The 26,914-nt window shown below is 41.2% G+C and overlaps 1 protein-coding gene across 12 annotated transcripts in view; it reads left to right on the forward strand.

Moving 5' to 3' along the window:
* Positions 1–26,914, forward strand: part of Magi2 (membrane associated guanylate kinase, WW and PDZ domain containing 2) — a 1,445,964-nt gene that overhangs the window by 1,288,873 nt on the left and 130,177 nt on the right. For all 12 annotated transcript variants that reach the window (XM_076566331.1, XM_076566328.1, XM_076566327.1 and 9 more), the window contains 2 exons: positions 9,293–9,485; positions 17,092–17,340. In XM_076566331.1, coding sequence (XP_076422446.1) covers positions 9,293–9,485; positions 17,092–17,340 — 442 coding nt within the window. The remainder of the gene's footprint in view (positions 1–9,292; positions 9,486–17,091; positions 17,341–26,914) is intronic.

Here is a 26,914-nt window from a genome sequence, read left to right on the forward strand (position 1 = left end):
GGGCACATGAAGTAGGTTGATTACTTGTCAGTAATCACAGAAGCTGAAGACTCACTCTATGCTAGTCTTTGGCTCAGGAAAGCTTTCCAAGACAGCTAGAGTCCCAACTGCCCATGCCTCACAGCTGTGGAACTGCCTCCCAGAAAGCAGCCCACTGTGTGTTTTATACTCTGAAATAGCCAGGACTCTCCAGGCTAAAGCACATTCTGTTTATAGGGGTAAGGGAACATAGCCCAGGCTATCCTATCCAGCCCTCCTTATCTGAGGGTGTTTTATTCTCAGAACATTCAAGTTTTTCTTAAGAACTAAAAAAAGAAAGTGGGACAGCAGTGTCAGTCTAAAGCCACTGAAGAGCTGCCCTTATACCCACAGCCTTCCGCAGCTTTGGTAATTCACTGAACAGCAAGAACTCGAAAATGCGTCGTGATTGTACTGTTATTATAGTGAAAGAATAGGCATGAGAACCATGCAAAAGAGATATGCCTACAACCACATCAAGAAAAAAACTCAAATGCAAAGTCGCCCATATTCCACAGCCATTTTGCCAATCAGGATGCTAAACCAAACTTTGGTGACCAACGTTTTTAACTAAGGTTTCATACATTGGCACAAGTAATTGCATCATCAGCTCCATGGTCATATTCCATCTCCAGTGCTCTCTTTTTGCCAGAAGTCAGAGTGATATCACAGGCCTCTAAGGTAGTTTGAGCTTCCTATAGTTACCAGCTTCCTAAGACTGTGGGTGTGGCTGGCCAACCCCGAGTCATCTCATTATAAACCATGTCAGCTGTGGTCCAAGGAGTTCACCATGGACAATACAGACATTCCATTTGGAAAGTTTGGCAGTTACCTCTCATGAACCAGGGACTTGGCCTGGACTGTAGCTTGAATTTTTCTCTCAGGGTCCCGCCAAGCCCGGGCAGTCCTGTAGCCCACTTATAAAATAAACACACAGACGCTTATATTATTTAAACTGCTCGGCCATTAGCTCAGGCCTACCATTGTCTAGCTCTTACTCTTACACTCAGCCCATTTCTGTTAATCGATATGTGCCATGTGTTCTGTGGCTTTACCTGTAGCCCTTACATGCTGCTCCCTGGATCGCAGGCTGGCGGCGTCTCCTCCAGACTTCCATCTCCCAGCCTCTCCTCTCTGTTTGTCCTACCTATGCCATACTTCCTGCCTGGCTACTGGCCAATCAGCGTTTTATTTATTCACAACATATAGAACATTCCACAGCACTGGACCAAGGTAAAATTGTTTAGAACAAAACCATAGTCTTAAAAGATACCAAATAAAAGAACTCATAATAAAATACCAATATATGCTAATTCATAACTTTCTCTGCAGTAGTGAGCATTGAGACACTGCAGAGTATGTAACAACAAACCCAGACAGAACCCGCCATGCTCAGGCTGACATACCAACTTCAAGAGTTCTTTCCAGATAGATGTGTTCTCTGTTCCAGAATACCCTGACTAAAATGCTTTTGCTCATCATACCAAACCATGAGCTTACTCTTTTTTTATTTTTTATAGTCACCATGGAGACTGTGAAAGATTATCACAGCTGACTATATTGCAGGACATTGAGGAAAGTTTTCAAATAGCATTAATCATGCCTTGGATAAGTCTCGTTATCATGGCTATGGTACCACCACTATGTAAAGCTCCATAAGCTTCTTGAAGACAGGGACTACAATTTGATGGGGATTTTATCTTCCAACCTGATACAGAATGTGATACGACATGTATGTGTTAAGTGGGACTGAATAGAGTACTTATCCCAATACAAAACTGAATGCTTCAGAGTGAGTACTGATCTCATATCGAGGTCTCTAGAAAATGGGAATGAGCCAGTCCTAGAGGCACAGATGTAGTTCCAGCAGCCCTGTGGCATGCTCTTGCTCCCTTGGAATTTTTATAATGTTGGGTACTAATTCATTTTTGTGTGTGTGTGATTTCCATTTTCTCTTGAAAAACAAATCTAATGACATTCCCATTATGACTACTGGCTGGAGCCAGTTAAGACCAAGCATGACCATAGTTCCTAAAATTCCCTTGATGCCTCTGTTACTCATTTCCCCAACTACCTTTGAGACTGCCATCCAACACAGTTGGAATGAAAGAAATTAGGAGGGTGAATACCTTAGAACAAAGGAGCCTCCAGCCTAGGCAAAATCATGGGTCATATATGCCCTAAGCAATGACAATATTGCCATTTTAATTCAACAGAGCCTATAGGTCCTTTCTCCTATGTATACATACACATATATTAAGCTATAAAACGAATATAAAGCGAAACAACGATGTTCCAATCCACCTCACTGTATGGATTTTGGTATTTGCTGGATCCCTAGGCACATAATTGTGTTTGGGAGTTTGGGAGATACACCAACACCCCAGTTAGTGAACATCACCCTCAGATATCCTCTTCTCCAGAGGTAGGGGGCCTTTGCCCAAGTCATGGGATGTGTGCAGACTTGGCTAGCTCGAGAAAGGAGATGCCCTTCTAGAGCTGTGGCTCTCCACCTGTGGTGGTCAAATAGCAGACATCCTGCATATCAGATATTTATATTATGATTATAATAGTATAGCAAAATTATAGTTATTAAGTAGCAACAAAATAATTTTATGGTTGGGGTCACTACAACATGAGGAACTGTATTAAAGGGTCATAGCATTAAAAAAGCTGAGAACTACTGTTCTAGTCTAAATCCAACACAAAAGTAATAAAACTGACTAGCAGAATGGAACATATGTTGCACTAAATAAAGCAAGATCCAGTGGGCATGTTCACAGTCCCCACATGGGCTGAGGACATCACCTCTGCCTGTTTTATACACAGGTTCCCTGGTCCCAGACCTTCTGAACACAGTCCTTTCATTCCTAAATCCTTCCTCCCTTCAGCACAGCAGCTAGGCATCAAGTACTTATGATAAGCCTCAGATTACAAGGATTCCGGTTATCTTTATTGTTCTTACTGAGATTTATTCCTGTTTATTCCTTCATTTAAATGACTTAAAACATACTCCTACTGCAGTTTCTAATTTTTGGCACTTCAGCAATAATGTAGAAACTTAACTCATTCTAATGCAGGAAATGCTAAAAAAGGGAGCCTTCAAAAACAGAATGCTGCACCTCAGAGAATGGCTGTGTCAATATTAGGGAGTTCAGTATAAGAAAAATCTCCCATCAGCACGTCCTTCCTGCTTCTCCATATGCTGAGCTCAGAGATAACATACAAACCCAATCCCTGCCTCGTTTAATCCTGGTGTGCTACAGAGGCTGAGGCCAGTAAGGTGATGTGTTCATCACCCACAGATCTCACAGATCACATCAGACAGGTTTCTGTCTCCATATACATGAAGTGGTATTGACACCCTGGGGTTCACATTGAACATGACAACTAGGCTTCCACAAACAATGAACGGTGGGGCTCCGATTCAAGCCAAATGTCCAGGCTTTTTTTTTTTTTTTTCTTAAGAAAAGAAGATAGAGAGATGCTTTTCACAGTTAAGTAACAATAGAAATAGAAAGAAATGAAGAATTGCCAGAAAGGAACAAAAATGAGATTTCCTGCTGTGAACTGAAAAGCAATGAAAAGGCATCAAAATGGAAAGATGTAGAAACTATAACGGGAGAAAAGCCTGTGTGGAGATAAACCTTTCAAAATAAAGGCAGACATTGGACAGACCTGTTCCTCGCACTGAAGGCTGATGCAAACTCCTGGAGTTGTTTTGGAAGGAAAGGACCTGAAGTGTCTGCCACTGTGGGAACTTGTGGACTGCCGCTGAACAGATCTGCTGGGTTGCGCTGACTTGGGCAGGCGGTGCAGGAAGGATGGGGCTGATGTGAATGAGGGCTGCAGAGGTCCTTTGTGATTTGGATTTGGTCTTGTTTTCCTTTGAGCAGTATCTTTTCCCCTAGCTTCCTGGTACATCAACCGCTTGAATTAAATTGCTATTTCACAGCGCATACTGTTTTGCTCTGTGCCCTCAAAGCTTGAGATACAGTAGGATTGTGAAGTTGGTTTGTTTCTTTGGGGCTTGTTTGTTTATTTAGAATTTAATGTATGAGTTATACAGTTCCCCTCCCCTCCTTCCCTCCAGCTCCTCCTGAGCCACACACCTGCACCCCCTCTCAAGTTTATGACCTCTTTTTCATTATTATTGTTACATAAATACATTCATAAATACAACCTGCTGAGTCCATTTAGTGTGGCTCATACCTATATGATTTTAGGGCTGAGCACTTGGTGTTAGAAAAAAAACATAATTGAAAAGACCCAGGGCATGGACTTTCATGCAGACATGTTTTCTGTTTTCCCATTAAGTTTTTCCTTCTGGGCCAGAACAACAGAGATGTGTCAGAATGTTTCCTTAAGAGCACGGAGAAGAGAGAGCTGAAGAATGAATCTGAGGCTGAGGAGTCAGTTGAGGTCAGGGGGATAATGACCAGGGCAAGGCTACATTGACTGGGCTGGCTTGCCGGCCAGCATGGCCAGTGGTCAACAAGATCAGAAGGAAGATTCGACTTGATACATAAGGGAATCTAGACTAACAAGTTTCAGTATGCCTGGAAAGTGACCAGTGCAATGGGTGAGGGACAGCTTGGGATATGACCAGTAAGACCGTAGTTCCTATGACCATTGAACCAAATGGAAATGTTCAGTCTAGCTCAGGTACTTAGCAAACAGCGGGACAGAGAGAGGAGAATTGGGGAAACAGGAAGAAGGATGAGAGACACTGCAGCCACCGCCAGGACAAGCAGCATGTAAAGATGCCAGTAAGCCACCAGCCACGTGGCAAGGTATAGATGTATAGATATGGGTTAATTTAAGATAAAAGAACAGTTAGCAAGAAGCCTGCCACGGCCATACAGTTTGTATGCAATATAAGTCTCTGTGTTTACTTGGTTGGGTCTGAGTGGCTGTGGGACTGGCGGGTGACAAAGATTTGTCCTGACTGTGGGCAAGGCAGGAAAACTCTAGCTACATAAACATGCAAAATTTCACACTCAGGTGGGGTATGTTGGCCACACCTTTACATCAGAAAGCAGAGCCAGGCATATCCCTATGAGTTCAGAGTCAGTTTGATCTACATAGAGAATTCTCCACCAGCCAGGGCTACATTACTGAGACCATACTCCAAAATGTATACCCCATCTCTAGCCTGTAAAATTCTAAGGGTTGTTGATCTAGAAGAGTTTGAAAGCTCACAGCTGGTACCTATATACCCTAAAGTTGGCTGTCTGAAAGAGTTGGGTATCCTGAGATGTGGTCTTATGAGCTTACACCAGTCTGTAACACATGCATTGGGAAGCCAACAAAAGCTACAGTACAAAAGACAGTCATAAATTATCAAGTCCCTGCAGTTAACATAGCAAATGAGAAATAGTAGAATGTATTGAGTATACAAATCACATTTGAAGCCTTTTAGAAGTAGGTTTTTCCTGAATAGAGAGGGACATAAAGCTATCTCTGCATCACCAATGAAATACAACACTCAGAGGTGTGAAACTGCCGAAGGCTGAGGAGCAAGAGCAACGAGAGAGTTGGAAGAGTGGTCTGAGTGGTCAGCCTCCGTCAGCAAAGACAGCAGTTCCTGGTGGAGGAGCAAAGATGCTTTAATGGATGGACCAACACCTCCATGCCTCTCCAGCATGCCAGGCACAGGTCAGGTCGTAATGCCCACCCAGTACATAGCACACAACTCAGGTCAATAGCTACAGCAACGCTTTTAAAACAAAGAAGAGGATATATTATACAATATAATTACATATTATTGCATATAGAAATAATTATGTAACACTACTTAATAAGTAATGATATGTTGAATTTATTTAAAGTGGTAATTGAATAGTCTATATAAAAAATAAATACTCAAGATTTGAAAGAACAAAGTAAAAGAAGATTTGAAAGATTGGAGCTTTAAAATTTTTTAAATGTGTTCAGACAGAAATCAAGTCTCACCTCTACTGGCTAGCTTTCACCGTTTTGGAAGGTCTACATGTGCTACCAAAAGAAAAAAGTAAGCACCAGTTTTACCCAGCTGTGAACCATGTGAGCTACAACAATCAGCCTAGTAAGACATGCCCACTGCTGCATAAGGGCACAGCAGTCATGAGAGTAACCGACCACCTTCTGACTGTTTGGAAGGCCTGCTCCACAGGTTTAAAACCATATCTGGCACCATTATTGGAGCCACCAAGAACCCGTGGCTAGAAAGGTCCTTGGACATAGGAGAACCTACAGATGTTACTTCACTAAATAGGTATAAGGTTAAACTGATTCCTAATGGCTTATTGTTATACCCACAGATTAGTGCATCACTCAACTCTCATCAGAAAAGCTTTTTTTTTTTTTTTTTTTTTTTTTTTTTTAGTAGATGGCAAATAACACAGAGCCCCACAACTGGTCAAGGTACAGAGAAGAAGAGACTGTGGAACACTCGGCTCTAAATGAGACATCTCTATAACACCCCTCTTCCCAAGGCTTACGGATCATTACAGGAAAGGTGGTGTGAAGATTGTAAGAGCCAGAGGAAGTAGATGACTATAAAGAAATAGTATTTTCCAGACACAGCAGGGCAGTTGCCCATATGAACTCACAGTGACTACAACAGCATGCACAAAGGCTGTGCAAGCTCAAGCCAGACAAAATCTCAGCCTGGAGGAAGGGAGACAGAAACAAAGTACCACCCATAGCTTATTGGTAACTGATAACTGCCGGGAAAGGGAGAGTCGGTTTCTTTAAGGGTGCAGCCCCTGAAGGGTTGGCCATGCTCCCCAGAAGGGTCCACATCCAAGAGTACAATGGGCAGCATCAACTGTTCTTGATGAGTTTAGAAAGAAAAAAGGAACAGAAAGGTTGGTAGGGAGGGAACAGAGGGTGGTCTGGGAAGGGCTTTAGGAGAAGAATGAACACCATCAAAATACATGGTATAAAATTCTCAAAGAATTAACAAAAGTGAGGGAAAATGTGTTCAGTACACTTCATTGTCATTTGACACTTCAAAGTGTTAACTTTTCAATGATGCCTACTCTAACCCTAACTGCCTTGGCCACACAGGTGATACCCACACACGCCTTCTGTTTTTCCCATTGTACATATCTTCTAACATACTATTTAGGTTGCATATTTTTTACATTTTTTTTTGCACCCCAGGAATGGTGGCTCCATAAGTTGAGGATTATTATTATTTGCACTGTGGATTCCTGGCATTCTATAGCATCACCCCGCACTTCTCAGTGAATATTTATTGAAATGAATTACTGTTATCACAGCAATATGACAAGAAAGCAATGTTTTACAGGGATTTTCCTTTAACGAGTGACATCAAACTAGCAACAGAGAATGTAGCATCAATAGTATGTGTACATCCTTGTGTTTACCCCACAACAAGAGAGTATCAGGAATTTTCCAATGTGCGTCTTATCTTTCCGAGGTTTGTATAAGGCCCTGTTGTAACTGTAGGCTCTCCCAGTGGTAAAGTTTCATAGGTTAGATGCAGAATTTTGCCTTTGAGTTGGTAATTAGCTAGCCAAATAGTTCATGAACTGTTTTCTTTATAACTAGTTATAAACTTTCCTGCTTCCTTATACAGGAAATTAAAGGTTGAAGCATTTTCTTTGGGCAAATCCTACTAAATGCAGCTTTCATAAAGCAGTGGAGAAACAAACACTTATTTTAACTGGCTTTTGCACAAAGCACTCAGAAAACCTTTGAAGCACTCCATAGTGGGCTGAGCCTTTTGAAGAGCAGACTGGAATATCTTTAGAAAGAAACTCAAACACTCAGGTTGGCATGACAATAATGGGAAATAGATTGTCAGAAGTATACCCAACTTCTATACTATGGCAAGTAGGTACGACAGGTTCAAGGGAAAAAAACAGGAGGTGCAGAAGTGAGTGGCTCCTCGGGGCAGTGGAAGTAGAGCTATTTCTCACCCCACCCCTCCAGGAAGAGTAGACTGCGGCAATACCGTAGGAAATGGTCATTCCTCTAAGCAGCGTGTAAGGATATGAAATCCTTCGAACTGTGATGTTGCCTGTACCTAAGAGATCAGTACATTCAGATCCAGTTGCCATGTTGACAGACATGAGAAATAGGACTAAGTTCAAGAAAACCCATTCTGGGTACCAAGCCTGAAGACATGCAGGCCAGGTTGGGGCTGTTCTACAAGCTAGCTGGCTTCTACAGATCTGAAACTTGAAAGAAATTATTATGCCTGAAAGAAATCAATTTTGGAGCAAAAGATCACTTTATCAGAATTTAAAACCTGGAGTGAGGCCTCTGTAATATTGTCAGGCTGATGAAACCACTGCCTTCAGGAGCCATACAGCTCAGGTACTGGCAAAGGAAAGAAAAAAGAGACCTGTTGTGCACAACTTGGAGACATTTTTTGTAGGTTAAACAGCAAAACTAAAATACTAAGCACCATTTCCAGTGGGCTGGATTCTTGGAAGTCATATATACTGCTTTTCATCATGGTCCTAGTTTTGGGTATTATAATAATGCTTTGAGTTCCAGAATGTACACCTCCTCCCTTCCTGGCACAGTGGTGCTGTATCTACCACAGAAGCATTTGAGCGGACATGGAGCTGGGAATGTTCTTATTTGTGCAGAGGAAGACAGTGTTTTAAAGAAACCCTCAGTGAATGAAACAAGAATTTGGAGAAGGTTCAGCTGAGACTATTTGAGTACGTCAACTAGCCAGAAAACAATATTGTTTTGTTTTCTTTTGCTTTACCCCTCCAATGTCTCAAAGCAAACAAGCAAGGGGGGGGGGGAACTGAACCTCTGTCAGAGTTTAATGGTGACCCACAGCGGTTTCCCTGACATTTGCGCACACACGATGTCGTGCAGAAGTTAAATTTCTCAGCGGCCCCTGCCAGCAATCCTATGAACTGGCCCTGTTGTCACCCATTTTGTAAGAGAAGGAGGTGAGGCTTGCAAAGCGTAAGAAGCCATATTCAAGCCTAGATAGTCAAGAACTGGTGTGACTCGGTCTCCACAGTATTTCAGTGCAGAGGTCGTGTGTTGTAGCCAGCTAGCATCAGTGTGTTTTGAGTTATAATCCCCCTTCAGGCTGACAATTATGAGGCAGTCAGCAAGTGCCCCCTGTGGGACACTTTATGGAAACCAGCAGTGAGTCCAAGGCACTTGCTTTTCTGTGAGCAGTAGACAATGGGAAACAGTACCCGAAAGGGCATCCGCCCCGCCTCTCAGCATCCACTCTTCAAGCGCATGCCCCTGTACACGTATGTGAATGTTCTCTCCTCGTTTCTAGATTTTGATTGGAGCCGTCATTGCCATGGGCTCCGCCGACAGAGACGGCCGTCTACACCCAGGAGATGAGCTTGTCTATGTGGATGGGATCCCGGTGGCTGGCAAGACCCACCGCTACGTCATCGACCTTATGCACCACGCAGCCCGCAATGGGCAGGTGAACCTCACTGTGAGAAGAAAGGTGCTATGTGGAGGTACGCACTGAGGGGCAGCAAGGGTTGGGCGTGAGGCAGTGCGACGCTCCGGGGAGATAATGAGGAACTAGAAGCAAACTTAAAATTGGTTTCTGTGTTATGTGGGGAAAGAAACAAACTAGATGTTCTACAAGTAACTATTTTCCAAAATGGAGCTTTTCAACCCCACTAATGCAGCCTTTGGATTTTAAATGCAGTCATTAAAATTTCCTAGGAAAGCCTGGGGCTGATTCAAGATGTGTCTGCTCTGTGCTCTTTGGTCCATGCTTGTTATGAGGAAAACATTATAATAATGGAAAATATGCCTTTTGAAAATGTTTCTTATTGTGTTTACAAACAAAAAAACTACAGCATTTTTATACTGTAATAAGGAAACCAGGATGGAAAATTAGCTTTCATTGTAGCGCCTGATAAAAGGTAACAATACGCCTACCACCCTATATGGGGAACCACAGCTCTCACACTGAGAAAACATAATTCATATAGCTCTAAGCTTATGAAACAGATAAATTAGAAGTAATTATTCCCTTTACAGCTATTTTCTTGGCTTCAAAAAGAATCCACCAAAGACATACATTTCAAAGTCAGCCCATACACTCATACTGTTCTCTCACTGGCTTCCCTTCACTATGAAGCCCTGCGGATCGTTCTTTTCCAGGGGGTGTGTCTATTGCCATCACCACACTGGGTTTATAACCTCGCACTGAGTGGTGTGGCGTCACAGATCTTTTTCCTAAGACCTGACCATGCTTTGTCTTGTCAGTCACAGAAGCAGCAACTCCAGCTCTGCCCTCCTCACTCTCTGTCCCACAAGCCCACTGGCCTATCTCCTCAGCCACCTGAACTCACCCCTACAGACTCAATTCTAAAATTAGGAGTGAGCTTAGTCACATGAGCCCTTTGCATTACAGATAAGGAAACTGAGACCCAAGGAATAATAGACTGCCTAATAGTCACAGTCAGTTAGTGACAATGTCAAGGTGGGCTCATCTCTGGTGCCAGTCCTCATTTTTATGCTATTATCAGCTCCATATTCCACCTTAAGATACTCTGCCCACTCCCAGAGACAAACCAAAGACAGATCATTGATGAATGTCACTCCCTAGTTCTTCCATATGTGTTCACATATTAACATTGGGATTTTTTAAAAGGCCACCTGCTAATCACAGGCTGTGGGTGAATAGAAAGCATAAGATTTATTGCTTTGACTAAATATCGTTTTCTTTTTGAGTCCCGTAGAAACTAGCCTTTGAGCAAGGGCAGTCATTTCAAACAGCAAATCAGACAAATCATCAGACTTCACCAGCAGAGACCACTATATATCTTGCACTGGATGGGGGTTTTGCTACAAGGTGCCATCTGTCTTCCAAAATCCATGGCATACCACTTGACCCAAAGAAATAAAACACCTTGAATTATGCCTTCTCCTTGAGCGAGTGGCCAGGAGGGAGACAGTGCTTGCTTGGTTAACATCTAATTGCTTCTCTTCCCTACAGAAGGATTTTTAACAAAAAAAGTTTGCTGTGCTATATGTACTGTAACCTGAAGATAAATTAAAAAGATAACTGATTTATGAAGAAATACACTACAAAGTACAAATCCAGGATACCAACATAATTTCATGCTCTCCTTGCCACCAGCTGATTATTGCAAATTAAATTTTGTTCTAATCAACCCAAGTTGTTGGAGTATAGGCCAAATATTGCACAAAGGTACTCCTGCCATTTGTAGGTCATGTGACTTCTGTAAAGCAATCTTTGCTGTAGTTCTTACCAGCTTCTTTCTGCCTGGCTTCTGAGTGCATTTAATTCTTGATAATGTTCCACTCCAGATTACTCACACTATGAGAGATTCCATGTTCATTCAGCCCAGACTCCTTGAAAGCACCACCAGTACTGAAAATTACTAAATTCAAGACAGGATGCTTTAGGGGTAAAATAAATGCCTAAAATCAGGGTGAAAGAAATCTACGAGGCATAAGAAAACAAATTTCCTCATAGCTGCCATTTCTTCAAAGTGATAAAGGACAATTCCAGATAGATGTGACAAGGGGGATGTCTTTTAAAGTTATGCTGCTGTTATTCTGCTCTGCTAAGCAAGGCAGAGGGAGGGGCAAGCCTGATAGGATGGTCCAGAGCTAACGGAAGTGAACAATCAGCTTAGAGAAACAAAGACACAGGAAGAGAAATTGTTGGTGCATTATCTCACAGCAGCACTGTTTGGAGCTTGCGGAGCTGGGGGATGGCACAGCCATAGAGATTACACCCCTCCATCTTACCCTGGCCTTGGCTCGCTCAGATATACTGCTTCCTATGGAAGGCAGGTCCTGGTTTCCAAACTGATATATCAGAAAAAGAACACATGCACCATAGCATACAGATAGGTTGATAACATTGGGCAAAAGGTAAAAATGACACAAAAGCCTGCTCCAAATACTCAATTCTAAGAAACATGTGCACTCTAAAAGTAGAAAGGCAAAAATTTTCGGCTATAGGCTAAATCATCAAAAATGAGAAATTGCTGAGTTAAAGAACAAGCAGTGGAATAACCCTCCAGGGTCTTTTCCAGGGGAATCACGAGCATAAATCTTGCACATTGAACTGGTTTTGAGAGCTGTCTTATCCATATCACCAGCTCCAGCATTTGGTTGTTTTTTCCCCCCAAGGATATTAAGAGAGTGACTTTAATTACTATGCTGAAAGTATAAATATTTATGTATTTGATAGCTCAGCTTTGAGATGTTCAACCTAATGGCACATTGTTTTGGATGCACACTGTTTGTCTGAGAGTAAGACATCCCTAAGGAATTCCCTAACTTGTGAATGGAGAATGAATATGAAAAAAAGTTTACGGCTTAATCAAAACATGTTACAGTCAGTCTCCATGCTATCAGCCTCTTTCTCCAGTATCCAAGGAGAGTAGAATTCTTGGCCCAGTGTTAAGGAATGGGAGCTCACTGGGAGCACTGGGAAACAAGTTGGTGGGCACAGCCCTTGGTCTTGGTCTACCCTTTGCCATTCTAAGTGAATTTCCTTTTCCTTTGTGAGCTGTCTGCCTTGAAGAGTATAAACCTGCTCTGCCTATACAACACAGGCAGGCCACACCCAGGGCTGCCCTCCCCAGGAGGGTGTCTACACATATGGGTACCCAATCCGGTATCACGCTCAATTCATATGCATGCCCCCTGGCCCTAGCTCTGCTTCAAGGCAAGATATCCCCATCACAGTCTGGAGGCAGGCAGAGTCCATCAGATTGACAGAATCCTCAAGTCCTGATAACTAGAATAAGCATCTAGAAAGGAAATGAAAGCTCTGATTGCAAAAGTTCTGTTGGACTTTTGGATTCCTCACCTAGAGAGCACATGAAGAAGCTTGGTATTTACAAGAGGCATTGGAATATCGTCAGGATCATGGTGATTCAGACAACAATGGGCAGCCACGATCCAGCTCCAAAAAGTCAAGAGAAATTACAAATCCATAATCCTATCAACTCTCCCTACATATAAACATTGACAATCAGTTTTAACAATTAGCATAGGAAGTTTAGACCAACAATGTGACAATGGGAAGCAAGTCCCACCAATAGTAAATGCTTGATCCAAGGCTTCTCACCTGCAGGCACCATCAGCCATCCCCACTCTCCCAAAGGAAGAATCTCTTCCAGTAAAGTGTCACAATGATTTCTAGTGTCACCAGTGGGGTCAGAACAAAACCTAACCTAAAACTTAAGTCTTGACTTGAGGGAACGCTAAGTGACTGGATTTTGAGTGACCATGTGTGAATGAACCAAAAGGCACCAGGTACCCTGAGAAGTTGATAATTCTTTAATGTACATGATGTTGAATTGCCTGGCCTTTTGCTGTATTATTCTAACCCTGTTGATGGCTACACCACAGAGAGGTTTGGAAAGACAGCAGTCCTGCTCAAATGAAAAACCAGCTGAATAGGAAGCATTTGACATCAACTTCTCAAAGACAGCAGTGCTACAAATACCAAGTGTCAGAGACCAGAGCAACCCTGGGAAGGCTTGGAAGTCCTCCCAGTTAACTGTCTGACTTAAGACATGCTCATTTTGCTGATGATAAAGGGATTTTTCTCAGGAGGTTGGAAAAGGATCTAAATGCAATAGGAAAGTGCCCTGATGGTGAATTTGACTCTTCCTGTTACCCAAGGATCACTCACATTGATTTAGTCAGTGATTCTCTCACTCTCGAGAACCCACAATCTAGCCACTCCCAGCCACTTACTCCACAGACACATAATTTTTCTTTGTTGCCAATTTACTGACAACCACAGCTCTCAACTCCCCTAAAATATGACAGCCAGAAAATGAGATCTCTCTTGTCATTGTCTATGACATTTAGTTACTGATTTGGTCCAATAACTCTGGAGATTTTCAATTTAATGTAGCAGCATAATAATTGTTTGTTTTTCTTCTCCAAGACTATCTCTAATCACTTTATTTCCAACTTTCACAAGGACTGATAAAGGACATGTGCTTCACGAAGACAATAACAGCCTGTCTTTGAAGGATGCTTTTCAGCAAGGAGGGTACATTGTACAGACAGAAACACCCAATTCTAGTTCAAAGCAGGGAAAGGCTTTGACATTGACATTTTGTTCTTTTATGACCTCAGAACATTTCTCACAAATGAAAATTATCTTTTTATATTAAATAGTAATTAACTATATCTTAAAGAAAAAGCTCAGATATATCAAATCATAAGAGTACTAGCTTGGGTCTCAGTTCTTCTGTGATTAAAAGAAATGAAGAAGGAAGTATGTCGCTCTTCTACACCCTCTTCTCCCTTTAGTGTCCTTAATAAACTACCTTCAAAGTATTAATTAATTTTATAAAGCCTTTATATTACTGAGTGACTTAATTTGCAATTATTCTCTCAAAAATTTTAGTTGATTTAACAATGCTTCCTTTTTTTTGGGGGGGTGGCAGTTTTGAGACAGGATTTCTCTGTGTAGACCAGGCTGGCCTAGAACTCACAGAGATCCTCCTGCCTCTGCCTCCCATGTGCTGGAATTAAAGTTGTACATCACCAGCACCCAGCAATTTAATGCTACTTCTAATGTCTTGGAATATGAATGAATGCAGTTCTTTCTCTGGATATCAGTATAAGAGAACATTTCCTGGAAATCTCTTTCCTCCTTGATGTCCTTATTTCAGGATTGTTCATCAGCTCTCTGTTAATATAACCAATACCTGAGATGAATTAGCTTAGAATGAGGAAAGGTTGCCTTGGTGTCACAGTTTCAGACATGACCCATTTGCTTTGGGACGGTGCCAACACACAGTGATAGAAGCACATAAAATAATCCCATGTACATCACAGTTAGAGAACAAAGACAAGGATGGAGGGGGACTGGTGTCCCACAATCCCCTTCCAGGGTGCACCCCAATGAACCAAAGGATCCATCTAGGCCCCACCTCTCAAGGTTTCACTCCCTCCCAGGCATGCTACACTGTCAGTGCTGGAACTGCAGCTTGTGACCTTAACAGGCTTCACGGGTAACGGGCTTTCTGCGGATCATTTTTAACAAGTATTCTAAATAAGAGTCAGTATCTACAGGCCCCACAAGAAATCAGGAACTGTGGTCATTCTCTTTTATTATTCCATTGTACAGCATTTTTTGATTCTGCGATGAATGTTAGGAAGGAAATGGAACAGTCCTGTTTTTCACTACAGTACTCTAAAAACCAAATCAGCCCCTATTATCCCACTCATTGCCAGTACCTAGATATGAAGTTAAAATGACAAACTGGATGGCAGACCAACTTTCATTTCAAAAACAAGCTTCTTGGCACTAGAGGGAGATGGCTCAGTCACTAAGAGCACTAGTTGCTCTTCCAGAGGACCTGGGTTCAATTCCCAGCACCCACATGGCAGCTTACAACCATATGCTACTCCAGTTCCAGGGGTCCAATACCCTCTTCTGACCTGCATGGACACTGAGCATATACACAATGCACATACATACATGCAGGTAAAACACCCCCACACATAAACTAGTAATTAAAACCATAAACCTAGCGTCTCTTAGCTCCAAATTTCCTATCATATTGCCACATAATTATGCTTGCTTCATTTTGGAAGTATTAGTTAGGTTTATCTAATTAATAACAAAGTATATTTTGTAATATGGTATTCATATGAACAAGACTTCAAACACTCTGTTGAGATTCAACATTCACAGTTTGTCAACCTGATATTGGATTTGATCCAGAGAGTACAAACTAATTTTCAATGAAAATATCGATTGGTTTGCTTATCTTTTAAACTACCTTATTGAGATACAGCCGATAGCTGATACATAAAATAATAAGCAGGCCACTTTTGTTAAAAAAAAAAAAAAAAAAAAAAAAAAAAAAAAGAGGTCTATTTCCCACCTATATGGTGTGACTTAACACTTCTAGGCTAGCAAACTACCAGAAGATAGAATTCTGACTATTAATTTGTTTTTCAAGACAGGGTTTCTCTGTGTAGCCCTGGCTGTCCTGGAACTCGCTCTGTAGACCAGGCTGGCCTCAAACTCATAGAGATCAACCTGTTTCTGCCTCCCAAGTGCAGGGATTAAAGATATGCACCATCACTGCCTGACTGAACTGTAGCTCTTTAAAACAAAAACATATGTCGGCCCCCTTTATGCAACCATGTCAAGTTGCTGGCCCCACTTGCAGGTACAGCAGCCTTTTCCAAAGATCGTGAAACGTGATCCCGACTCCTACGCCTCATCTTCCCCAGGCCTACTGGGGGGGAAATAAACAGATACTTCCTGAGTGGGTCCTGAAGATGGGTACTTTTCTATTTGTTCTTTTTAACCTGTGTGTCTGTATGTGAAAGTACGCAAATATCTGAGTGTGATGCAGGAGTGCTTGGCACACACTTGTAGGGTGAAGAGGACAGGCTCAGGCTTGTCCTTGCCTTCCACATTGTTTGAGGCAGGGTCTCTTTGTTGCTTGCTGTTGTCTGCTCCAGCTGGCCAGAGAGCTTCTGTTCCCTGTTGCCTCATAGGAGCACTGACCCCACAAACATGCTCTAGTGTCTGCCTTTATACGGGTTCTGGGGGTTCAACTCAGATCCTCGTGATTGCACAGCAAATATCTCACCCACTTAGCCATCTCCCCAGCCCTTTTATAAATTCTCTCAGTGAGTCATATGCCCATGATGATTTAGAACTCTGTCCACTTGTTTTCCGATCATCTTTAGTCGGTTACTATGCAACCAAGAGACTAATATATAAAAGTTGTCATTGTCTCTAGGACTTGCAGTCATAACAAGAGGGGAAAAAAGTGAGTACCAACCTCAGTGGAGGCTGATGAGAGGTGAAAGGTTGGAGGAAGGCCAATGGGAGGAGGTTGATGGGGTGGGCAGGACTCATGGGGTGGGAAGAGGTTAATGGTGGGGCTCACCATGCTCTGGAAAAAGCTAACAATGGATGAAGCCCTGGTGGACTAGAGATCTGTAGCCCTTCAAATACTCTGCATATCTATAGGGAAGATCAACCAGTCACTCTTCGTGCCTGCTCCTTCTGAGGAATTCAGTAAGGCCTTTCCTAAATCACCCAGTTCCTGTGTGCCATGATCTGTATTTCAGGGGAGCCCTGCCCAGAGGATGGGAGGAGTCCAGGCTCTGTGTCAACCCACCACAGCTCTCCCCGCAGTGACTACGCAACCTACGCCAACAGCAACCACGCCGCCCCCAGTAGCAATGCCTCTCCGCCTGAAGGCTTTGCCTCACACAGCCTGCAGACCAGTGATGTGGTCATTCACCGCAAAGAGAATGAAGGGTTCGGCTTCGTCATCATCAGCTCCCTCAACAGGCCTGAGTCTGGAGCCACCATAAGTAAGTGACTGGCTTGTCTATGTTCAGATAAAGAAGTCTTATAGTTGTTTGTTCTAATGATAGTAATAACAGAAGAAGAGATCAGAGAAAGGCTGTGGATATACTATGTGGCCTAGATGTCCCAGGCTATGAGCACAAAGAAACATAAACCACCCTTTGTAGCTAGAGTTTTCCTGCCTGGCCCACAGTCAGGACAAATCTCTGTCACCCGCCAGTCCCACAGCCGCTCAGACCCAACCAAGTAAACACAGAGACTTATATTGCTTACAAACTGTATGGCCGTGGCAGGCTTCTTGCTAACTGTTCTTACAGCTTAAATTAATCCATTTCCATAAATCTGTACCTTGCCACGTGGCTCATGGCTTACCGGCATCTTCACATGCTGTTTGTTATGGCGGCGGCTGGCAGTGACTCCTTCCGCCTTGCTGTTCTTTCTTTTCTCCTCTGTTAGTCCCACCTATACTTCCTGCCTAGCCACTGGCCAATCAGTGTTTTATTTATTGACCAATCAGAGTAATTTGACATACAGACCATCCCACAGCAACCCTTAACACCGATTAGGTTAATGTCACTCACCTTAGGTTCAAGAAGAGTGCAAGACTACAGCAACATTCAGAGCTGTAAAAGCTGTTAGTTTATTTGTAAGTAAAATAAAATAAAAATGAGTGATGTGTGGTAGTATGGTTGTGAGAGGAGGTTTGCGCCATGTTCACGGGCAGGTGAGGGACTGCCTCTTCTGAGAGCTGCTCCCTGGGATAAGCCAGGAGGTAAAGGACCTGGGGGAAATTTTCAGACAGAAGGCTTCCGATGAGAAGGAGCTCAGGCTCGAGAAATCCCGGGGTGACTGTACTGAAAGTAAGCCAGAGAGAATAGCACGGGTTGTCACTTGGAAGTGAGCAGCAATCGGGAGGTGCAGGCTTCCTATGCACTGGTAGATAGTGATATTGCATTCTCAGTTCATGGACACTAATACAAGGTCTTGAACAATAGCCTGCCTTTCTTCTGAAAGATGCTTGTATAAAATTAAGTGGAGGTGAGGAGAAAGCAAAACTGTAAACATAAGACAGAGATGGGAGGCTTTTTTAAAACAACCCCTGGACAGAGATTCTAGGGTCCTCCAGGGCATCAGCTGTAAGCAGGAGAACAGTAGATGGATTAAATTCAGTGGATTCTACAATATCAATGTTCTGTGAGTCTATACAATGGGTGACAGAGGTCATATTCCTCTTCAGCGCCATCATTGTGGACGGTCTCTTTGGTCCCCTCCCCCTCTGCAGCAGTACTCCAGTGCTTAGCCCACAACCACCAAAGAGAAGACAGATGTGAGGACAAGAAAACGTATCATTTTTCATGGTCAAGTGCTTTGGCTTGAAATTCTATGGATGTAATTTCACCTGCATGTAGAAGTATTCACATAATAATAGTTTGTCCATGCTGTATTCCTAAAATTCTTATGAATTGTGGTTTCCAGTTCATGTGAGGTAGAAAGGCATGTCAAGCAATACTGAAAAACGAAATTATCAAGAATTAATAAGAGCTCCTATGGTTGGGTTAATGTCATCAACAGCCCACCAGAAACATGTGGGTAGGTAGGGCTGCCTGTTTAGCATGAGCCTTAACAAATTCAAGAGAGAAAACTACAAAAGTGTTAAACCTCAGCCAATATGTGCAGAGGCCAAATTATATATGTCTGAAAATACAGTTTCATTTCTCTTTTTCTTCCTGATAAGCTGAAGGAATAAATCCGATCTTTAAGCATAAACTCAAAGCAGGATTCTGTCAGTACGATGGATTCACAAAGATTAAAAGGACACAAGACTGAAGATTTTCATGAATTATATAAACATCTTCCCAATAACTTACACTTGGGGAAATATTCACAGGGAGCTTTTGCAGCTATCTCAAGTCATTCAGATTGTTTATTGGGGCAGAATACCTAGAGGACTGGAAGAAAAATAAAAAGTATACTGCCATCGTGAAAATGTTAAGCATGCGTTTTAGATCTCAACTGTATTTAAAACGTGGCAGCTTTCTTTCTAAATGTGTAAGGAAATGTGTGCATGTGCTTTCTCTACTGCAAATAAGGTCCATGCATAAATAGGTCTAGAAAAACAACAGGTGCTGATGCTTAAAATTATATGAGCGTTTTTCTGACTAGAGAGTACCTAAAAAAAATAATTCTAAACACTTTCAAACCGGTATGATTTTGCATCACCCTTGAATATAGAAATAGAGTCTATTAGTACATGAAGCTTCCTGGTTGTTTCCTTTCATCTATTTCTTTCTTTTCAATTTAAGGATATTTAAGGATTTCAAAACACAGATTGCTCCATGCTCTGTGGCAAAGGCAGCCATTACGTTGATGGCATGTTGCAGTTATAGTATGTAATTTGCAGCATGCACCTAAAAGGTTCCTGGAGCTGATGCTCTTCTATACTTAACCTCTATAATAATTTTGATCCCTGTCTTCAGAGAGAAATGCTAAGTGCCTTATGAGTGATAAAGAGTCATCCTTGGGCTTTTTGTATCATATCCATTGCCAGTGTATCAAAGGGTCTGAGATTTTTTGATGCCATCAGATACCTTGGGGTCACAGTCATTTCCCCATTTCCTGGGCTTGTGATAATTTTCTTTTCCTGTCTTACCACAGCCCAAAAAGCATTAACAGTTCTTTGTGTTGTTTGTTTCCTGTGGCTACTGAACCCTTTTCATTGGTAGACAAGGACCGCTTTGCATTTGATAGGCAGATCATTACATACAGGCAAGCCAGTGGCAAGGGGCTACAACCATACCATTTGATGAGAAACCTGGCTCCGTAATTAACCAGCCGTGTGACCTTAAGGACGTCATATGGCTTCGGTCTCCTTAATTATAAAGAAACACTTGCTTTCATCTCTTTGTCATGGGTTACAATGGATAGCACAGGAACTCCTACAGCACTGGCTTCAAGTGAACTGTGAATGTGTTGTTGCTGCTGTGTGGACCACTGTTCTTCCTAGGAATACCTTTCTACTGCACCAGCTCACTCTTCTTAAGCAACACAGAGTTCACACTGGCTGCCAGGCAGCCATTACTAGAGTTACCCACTCTCCTAGGGCAGCTGAATCTGGGCAGTATGTTGGAGGGTCAGCGTATTTCTCCCATGTGCCAATCTGAGAACAACACAGTCTTTCGGCCACCCAGCCACCTACAGCCTGCATCTGCAGTAGGGCAGTAAAAGCTGTGGTGCCCTAACCAGTGCCACTGAAGGAATCTGTAGGACCTTTAGGTGAGAATTCCAGGTTCCTCTGCCAAAATTTACCAGCCAGTAAACTACAGAGCCATGGAAAATATCAAGCTTCAGACTCCAAGCCATGCCTTCTAAAATCTCTCTGTAAACATTATGTCACCACTAAATATCATCACAGCAGAGAAGAGAGATGAAGAAGCCAACTGTAATTTTCCCTTCCCTGGGGACAGAGAAACCCCCTCAAAGCTTCTTCAGCCAAGAAAACATTGCCAGGGACATGAGATATTCAACTAGTTGGGAAATTGTGATATGAGGTTCCTGGCTTGCTGATTGCCTGACATTTAGTAGTGCTCTATACAAAAATGTTGTATATTCTTTTTTAAAATATTAGTTCCCAAAACATGAGAAAGGAATGTGTTCTTTAAATGAAGTAGTGAATTCAGAGACACATTTCTTCCCTTCAAGATTGGTCCCCAGGAGACCAACCATTGTTTGGAACTGGACAGATATTAGAAGCTTTTCATCTGTAGTACAGGCATCCCCTTCTTGATTTAAAGTGAAATTAGATAGCTACATGAGCATCTGTATGCCATTATCAAAAGTATTAATTTTTCAGGCCTTAAAATCTGGCCCAAGAGAAAACAGTGTGGGTCTTTGACCAGAACTCTGGGTCAGAATGAACTAGCAGGCAATTACAGTTCAAATTATTAAGAAGAATTTTAAAGATCTATATACATACAAATGTGTTAGCTTCCTGTTACTATGACAAAATATCTTTAGAAAATCAAAAATTTTAAAAAAAGTTTAGAAAATGTGTTCTGTTCACAGTTTCAGAGGTTTTAGCCCATGGCAATTGGTTCCATTATTTTGGAGCCTGGGATGAGACAGAACATTTGTGGCAGAAGCATGTGATGAGAGAAGTTGTTCTCATGGTAGTTGGGAAGTAAAATTAAAAAGGGGGAGGGCCCCCTAAACATACCTTCAAGTGCACACCCCCAATGGCCTACATTCCTTCTAATTGACCCAAACTCTTTTTTTAATTTATTTTTTGTATTTTATGTACATGGCTGTTTTGTCTGCATGCAGGTCTGCACACCAAAGGGGGAATCAGATCCCATGGGGCTACAGTTCCAGATGGTTGTAAGCCACCATGGGAGTGCTGGGAATTGAACTGAAGACTCTGGAAGAGCAGCTAGCACTTTTAACCACTGAGCCATCTCTCTAACTCCTGAGCCCCAACCCGTAAAGCACCTCCCAATAGTACTGCAGGCTGCCATGCAGGCTTTTAGCATATGGGCCTTTAGGGGACATTTAATATCAAAACCAAACGCCAAAGATGTTCTTTGTCATGTTATTAATAAACATGGGAAAATGAAAATAAGGTTAAAAGCTTTTTGCTTTTTATTTTTATTTTATGTGTGTAGCTGTTTTCCTTGCATGTATGTCTGTGTGCTGTGTGCACTGTGCACAAAGTCCAGAAAAGGTGTTATATAACTCCCTGGAGTTCTAGGTCATTGTGAGCTCCCATATGGGTGCTGGGAATCAAACCTGAGTGTAGCATGAATCCTAATTGGTCTTAATAAAAACCTGGATCCATGTATTGGGGTAAATGCTGAAAGATCAGAGAGACAAAGGTACAAGCCACAGACACCTCTCACCTCACCAACTCCTCAGCCAAAAAAGACTGAGCTCCTGTCTCCTCCCACTTTATATTTCTTTCTCTGTCCAGCCTATCACTTCCTGTCTCAACCTCCTTAGTGCTGGGATTAAAGGTGTGTGCCTCCCAAGTACTGGGAGCAAAGGCATAAGATCCCAAATGCTGGGATTAAAGGTGTGTGCCACCACTGCCTGGTCTCTATGGCTAGCTAGTGGCTGGCTTTGCCCTCTGATCTTCAGGTAAGCTTTGTTTGTTAGCACATATAAAAGAAATCACCACATTTCCCCATTTTGTCTAAAATAAAAGATTATATAACTAATATAAGAAAAACTATATACAATAAGTACAATAACTATATACAAATATATAGTCAAGAATTACATTAACAATGTCCAGTCCATTAATATTTGACAAATTCAGAGAAAATACTCCATTATCTATACTATCTTGGTGAGTCCAAAGGATTGTACCTAATTCACCTTCTATGCTAATTTGCATTATCAAAATTACCTTTCAATGTCTCTCAAACTTATGCACTTTATACCTCTTTATTAAATTTCTTATCTGAATTTGTTAACAAGGAAAACCATAACTATCTAGTCTCCAACTCCATCAGAGACCTAAGAAGAAAATAATATTACCTAATTAAACAGGAAGTGCAAGCAAGTGATTTCCAAAATATTGGGAAATGACAGAAACAGCTGGCTGCCTGGACAGTCACCCAAGGTTCCTCTACAATATTGGGGCATCCATCTTCATCCTACAGGTCTACCATATCTGACAGACTTTTCTGTGAAGCAGGATATTCTCAAGGGCTGTCCTACTTTGTCTTGGCAAGTTCTGTGTCACTTTCTTTTGTGTCCTGCCTGTCCATTTCAGCGGGATACTGTCAGCAATCAAGGCAAGGGCACTTTCTTACCCAGTGGCCAACTTTTGTCACAAAGCAAGTAAACTCCATAAGGAGTTTCTTCAATGTCCATCATCTTCTCTGAAGTAGATTGGTGCAGCCAAGAGCAGACATGTCTCATTGTCATAAAAAAAAAAATACCTATGTTATTAAAACATCTTAAATGCCATATTCTGTAGATCTCTGAAGTATTTGAAGATGACTTATCTATCTAAAATATATCTCTGTTTGACTTTGAAAATATAACTAATATGACTACAAGTTTGATTGTAATAGGTGACTAATTGTTAAACTGTATTTCCTTATTATCCTAAATAGTTTGTAATAATAACTTTCAAGGACTAGCAATTTGTATTATGTTGGTAAATGAAATGTATAGGTACAATACCTTGAACAAGATTAGAAATATATGTATAGTATATTCTAAAAAATAATCTCACCTTTGTATCAATGTATAAAGATCCATATCAATATAAAATATTTAAAACAAGTAGTTCCTTTTTAAAAGGAGATTTAATAATCTACCCTTTTATACTATCATATTTATATTCCCCCTTTTTCTTTTCAGAGTAGATTCAATAATCTACCCTTTATCCTATCATTTCTATATCCCCCTTTTCTCTTTTCAAAACAAGAACTCTGAATCTAATCTCCTTTTTCAGCTTTTTTTCTGACCATTACCAACAGCAACTTGTAACCAACTACCCTAAACAATGACAAATAACCATAATCCATTGAATGACCAAAAACCACCTACTCCACCTCTTGGAAATGTTCTTAAAATTACGTCCTGCTGTCTGGGGGCAACGGCATCTTTAGGGGGTCCTGTCAGATTCTATCCCTTTGAGTACCCTTTGGGTTACTTCCTGCAAGTAGTAGAGTTTGGTTGTATAAAGAACAAGTAGGACATTTCCTTACAATTTCCTTGGCTTGTTGCCAAGTGATGGAAAATTCCTTTTTCAAACCTTAGCTATTGAGATGGTATTTTTATGAAATTCTGAGGCCTCCAGCACATTTCCTATCAATAGTTCATCAATTTCATCATTATCTTGTGCTAAAGGGCCCAACAGACCCGTGTGGGATCAGATGTGTGTTATATATAAAGGATGATTCTTATTCCTGATTATTTCTTGTAACTCAATAAATAAAAAAGTTAATTCTGACTCATCAGGAATAAATTCAACAGTTTAAATGTGTAGAACAACTCTTTCTGCATTCTGAGAGTCAGTAACTATGTTTAGAAGTTCTATAAAATCCATTAATACCATCAGAATACCATATAATTCTGACTTTTGGACAGAATCATAAGGGCTTTGAGCCACTTTACTTAAATTTCATGATCTATAATCCATCCTTTTGCATCAGAATAAAATGTAGGGGTTCCAGATATTGGTGTTTCCTGTACAGTGTGAGGAGGATCCAGTTAGTTCTCTTTATAAACTGAATTCTCTTGCTTTTGGGATATTTGTTATTAAACTCTCCAAAAAAAATTACTGAAAACTCTTTGCCAAGGTTCACTTTCTGCTCATAATTTGTCAATTTCATCATTAGTAAATGGTACTACAATTTCTGCTGGGTCTATTACTGCTAATTGACAAAGTCTCAATTTTCCTTTTAGAATCAACTCAGAGACCTTTTCCACATAAGTTTTTAATTTTTTACTCTGTTTATTTGGTAAAAGACCCATTCTAAGATAATATCTTCCCTCTGCATTAAAATCCCTGTAGGAGAATGTGTAGAGGGTAAAATAAGCAGAATGCAATCAAGCTCTGGATCCAAATGATCCACATGTGCATCCTGTAATTTCTTTTCCACCAAAGCTTCAGCTGATAATTCTCTTTGACTATTTAAGTCCTTGTCACCATCTAAGGTTTTGAACAAATTAATCAGTTTTTTTTTTGTTGTTGTTTTTTTGTTTTTTGTTTTTCGAGACAGGGTTTCTCTGTGTAGCTTTGCGCCTTTCCTGGAACTCACTTGGTAGCCCAGGCTGGCCTCGAACTCACAGAGATCCGCCTGCCTCTGCCTCCCGAGTGCTGGGACTAAAGACGTGCGCCACCACCGCCCGGCAGTTTTTGATTTTCTACTCCAATAATGGGCCGTAGATAGGAAATGTCTCCTAGCAATCTTTGAAAGTCATTGAAAGCCCACAATCAATCTCTCCTAATTTGCACCCTTTGGGGTCTAATTTTTTTGTAGACCTATGCTATATCCTAAATAATTAGTAGAATCTCCTTTTTGTATTTTTTCAGGAGCAGTTTGTAATCCCCAACAAGGCAAGAGTTTCTTTACTTCTTCAAATGTTCTTTCTAAAGTATCTATATTTGAATCAGCTAGTAAGATGTCATCCATGTAATGGTAAACTATAGATTGGGGAAATTGCTTGTGTATCATTTCCAATTGCTGTCATACAACATATTGGCACAGGGTGGGGCTGTTTAACATTCTCTGTGGGAGAAAATTCCATTGATATCTCTTAACAAGGTGAGAATTATTATAAGTAGGCACTGTGAAAGCAAATTTTTCTGTCTTTTTCTTGTAAAGGTATAGTGAAGAAACAGTCTTTTAAATTGATAGCTATAAGAGGCCATTCTTTAGGTAACAGAGAAGGCAAAGGAATTCCATACTGTAGAGAGCCCATTGGCTGAATCACCTTATTAACAGCTCTTAGATCTATTACCATTTCCATTTTCCAGATTTCTTTTTAATAACAAATACAGGAGAATCCCAAGGGCTGGTTGATTCTTCAATATGCTGAGCATTTAACTGCTCCTGTACCAGCTCTTCTAAAGCCTGCAGTTTCTCTGTTGTTAAAAGCCATTACTTAACCCATACAAGCTTGTCTGTTAACCACTTTAAAGGTAGGGCTTTTGGTGCCTTTGAAAGTTCAACAGCTGTTGTGCCTTGTTCTTATACAACCTGTATATAATGGTCGGTGACTGTTCTTTATAACACATTCTAATATTTTTTCCCAGAAACATATGTTGGTTTATGGTTTGTTTCTGAGATTGAAGGAATGTTAATCTGGGTATTCCATTGCTTTAACAAATCATGTCCCCATAAATTCATTGCAACTTTAGCCCCATATGGCTTTAATTTTCCTCTCTGTCTTTCTAGCCCTATATATTCAACCCATCTCACACTCTGTTTTACCTGAGATAATATTCCAACCTCTACAAGCTGAAAATTTACCTCCTGAAGAGGGCAATTTGGATGCCAAAATTCTGGTGCAATTATTTAACATCTGCACCTGTGTCTATAAGACCTTCAACAACAAGCCATTTATTCATATTTTTAATTTTGGTCTTTGTTCACTTATAGAAGTTTGCCAAAATATTCACTTTATGATTTCTCCTGAATTTTTTGTTCTCTCTTCTATTGCTGCTCTATCATCCAGAGCAGTCTGGTTTCTTACAATAGACATTAGGTTCTTTAATTGCTCTGGGAAAGAGTTTCATCCATGATGACAGGAAATGACTGAACTTAATTTGACATGGGGGCCTGTAAGAAGTCCCCCAAAGCATTTCATGGTGGCAAAGAGTTACCTTGTCTGTCCCTTGTTGATCTACATTTGCTAATCCAATGCCTGCCTTTTCCACACCTGCATAATCTAGAAGGGAGGGCCATTGGGATTATTCTTAGAAAAAACATTGTTTCTAGGAATGCTCTGTTACAGTCCCTTTTTAGTGACCCTTTTAATCACAATTGAAGCATTTGACATTTCAATTTTTCTTCAAACCTCTGGAAATAGCCTCTCCTATCAAAGCATCATCATGGTTATAAG

The sequence above is a fragment of the Peromyscus maniculatus genome, chromosome 3 (genome assembly GCF_049852395.1).
Source record: "Peromyscus maniculatus bairdii isolate BWxNUB_F1_BW_parent chromosome 3, HU_Pman_BW_mat_3.1, whole genome shotgun sequence".
Taxonomy (NCBI): domain Eukaryota; kingdom Metazoa; phylum Chordata; class Mammalia; order Rodentia; family Cricetidae; genus Peromyscus; species Peromyscus maniculatus.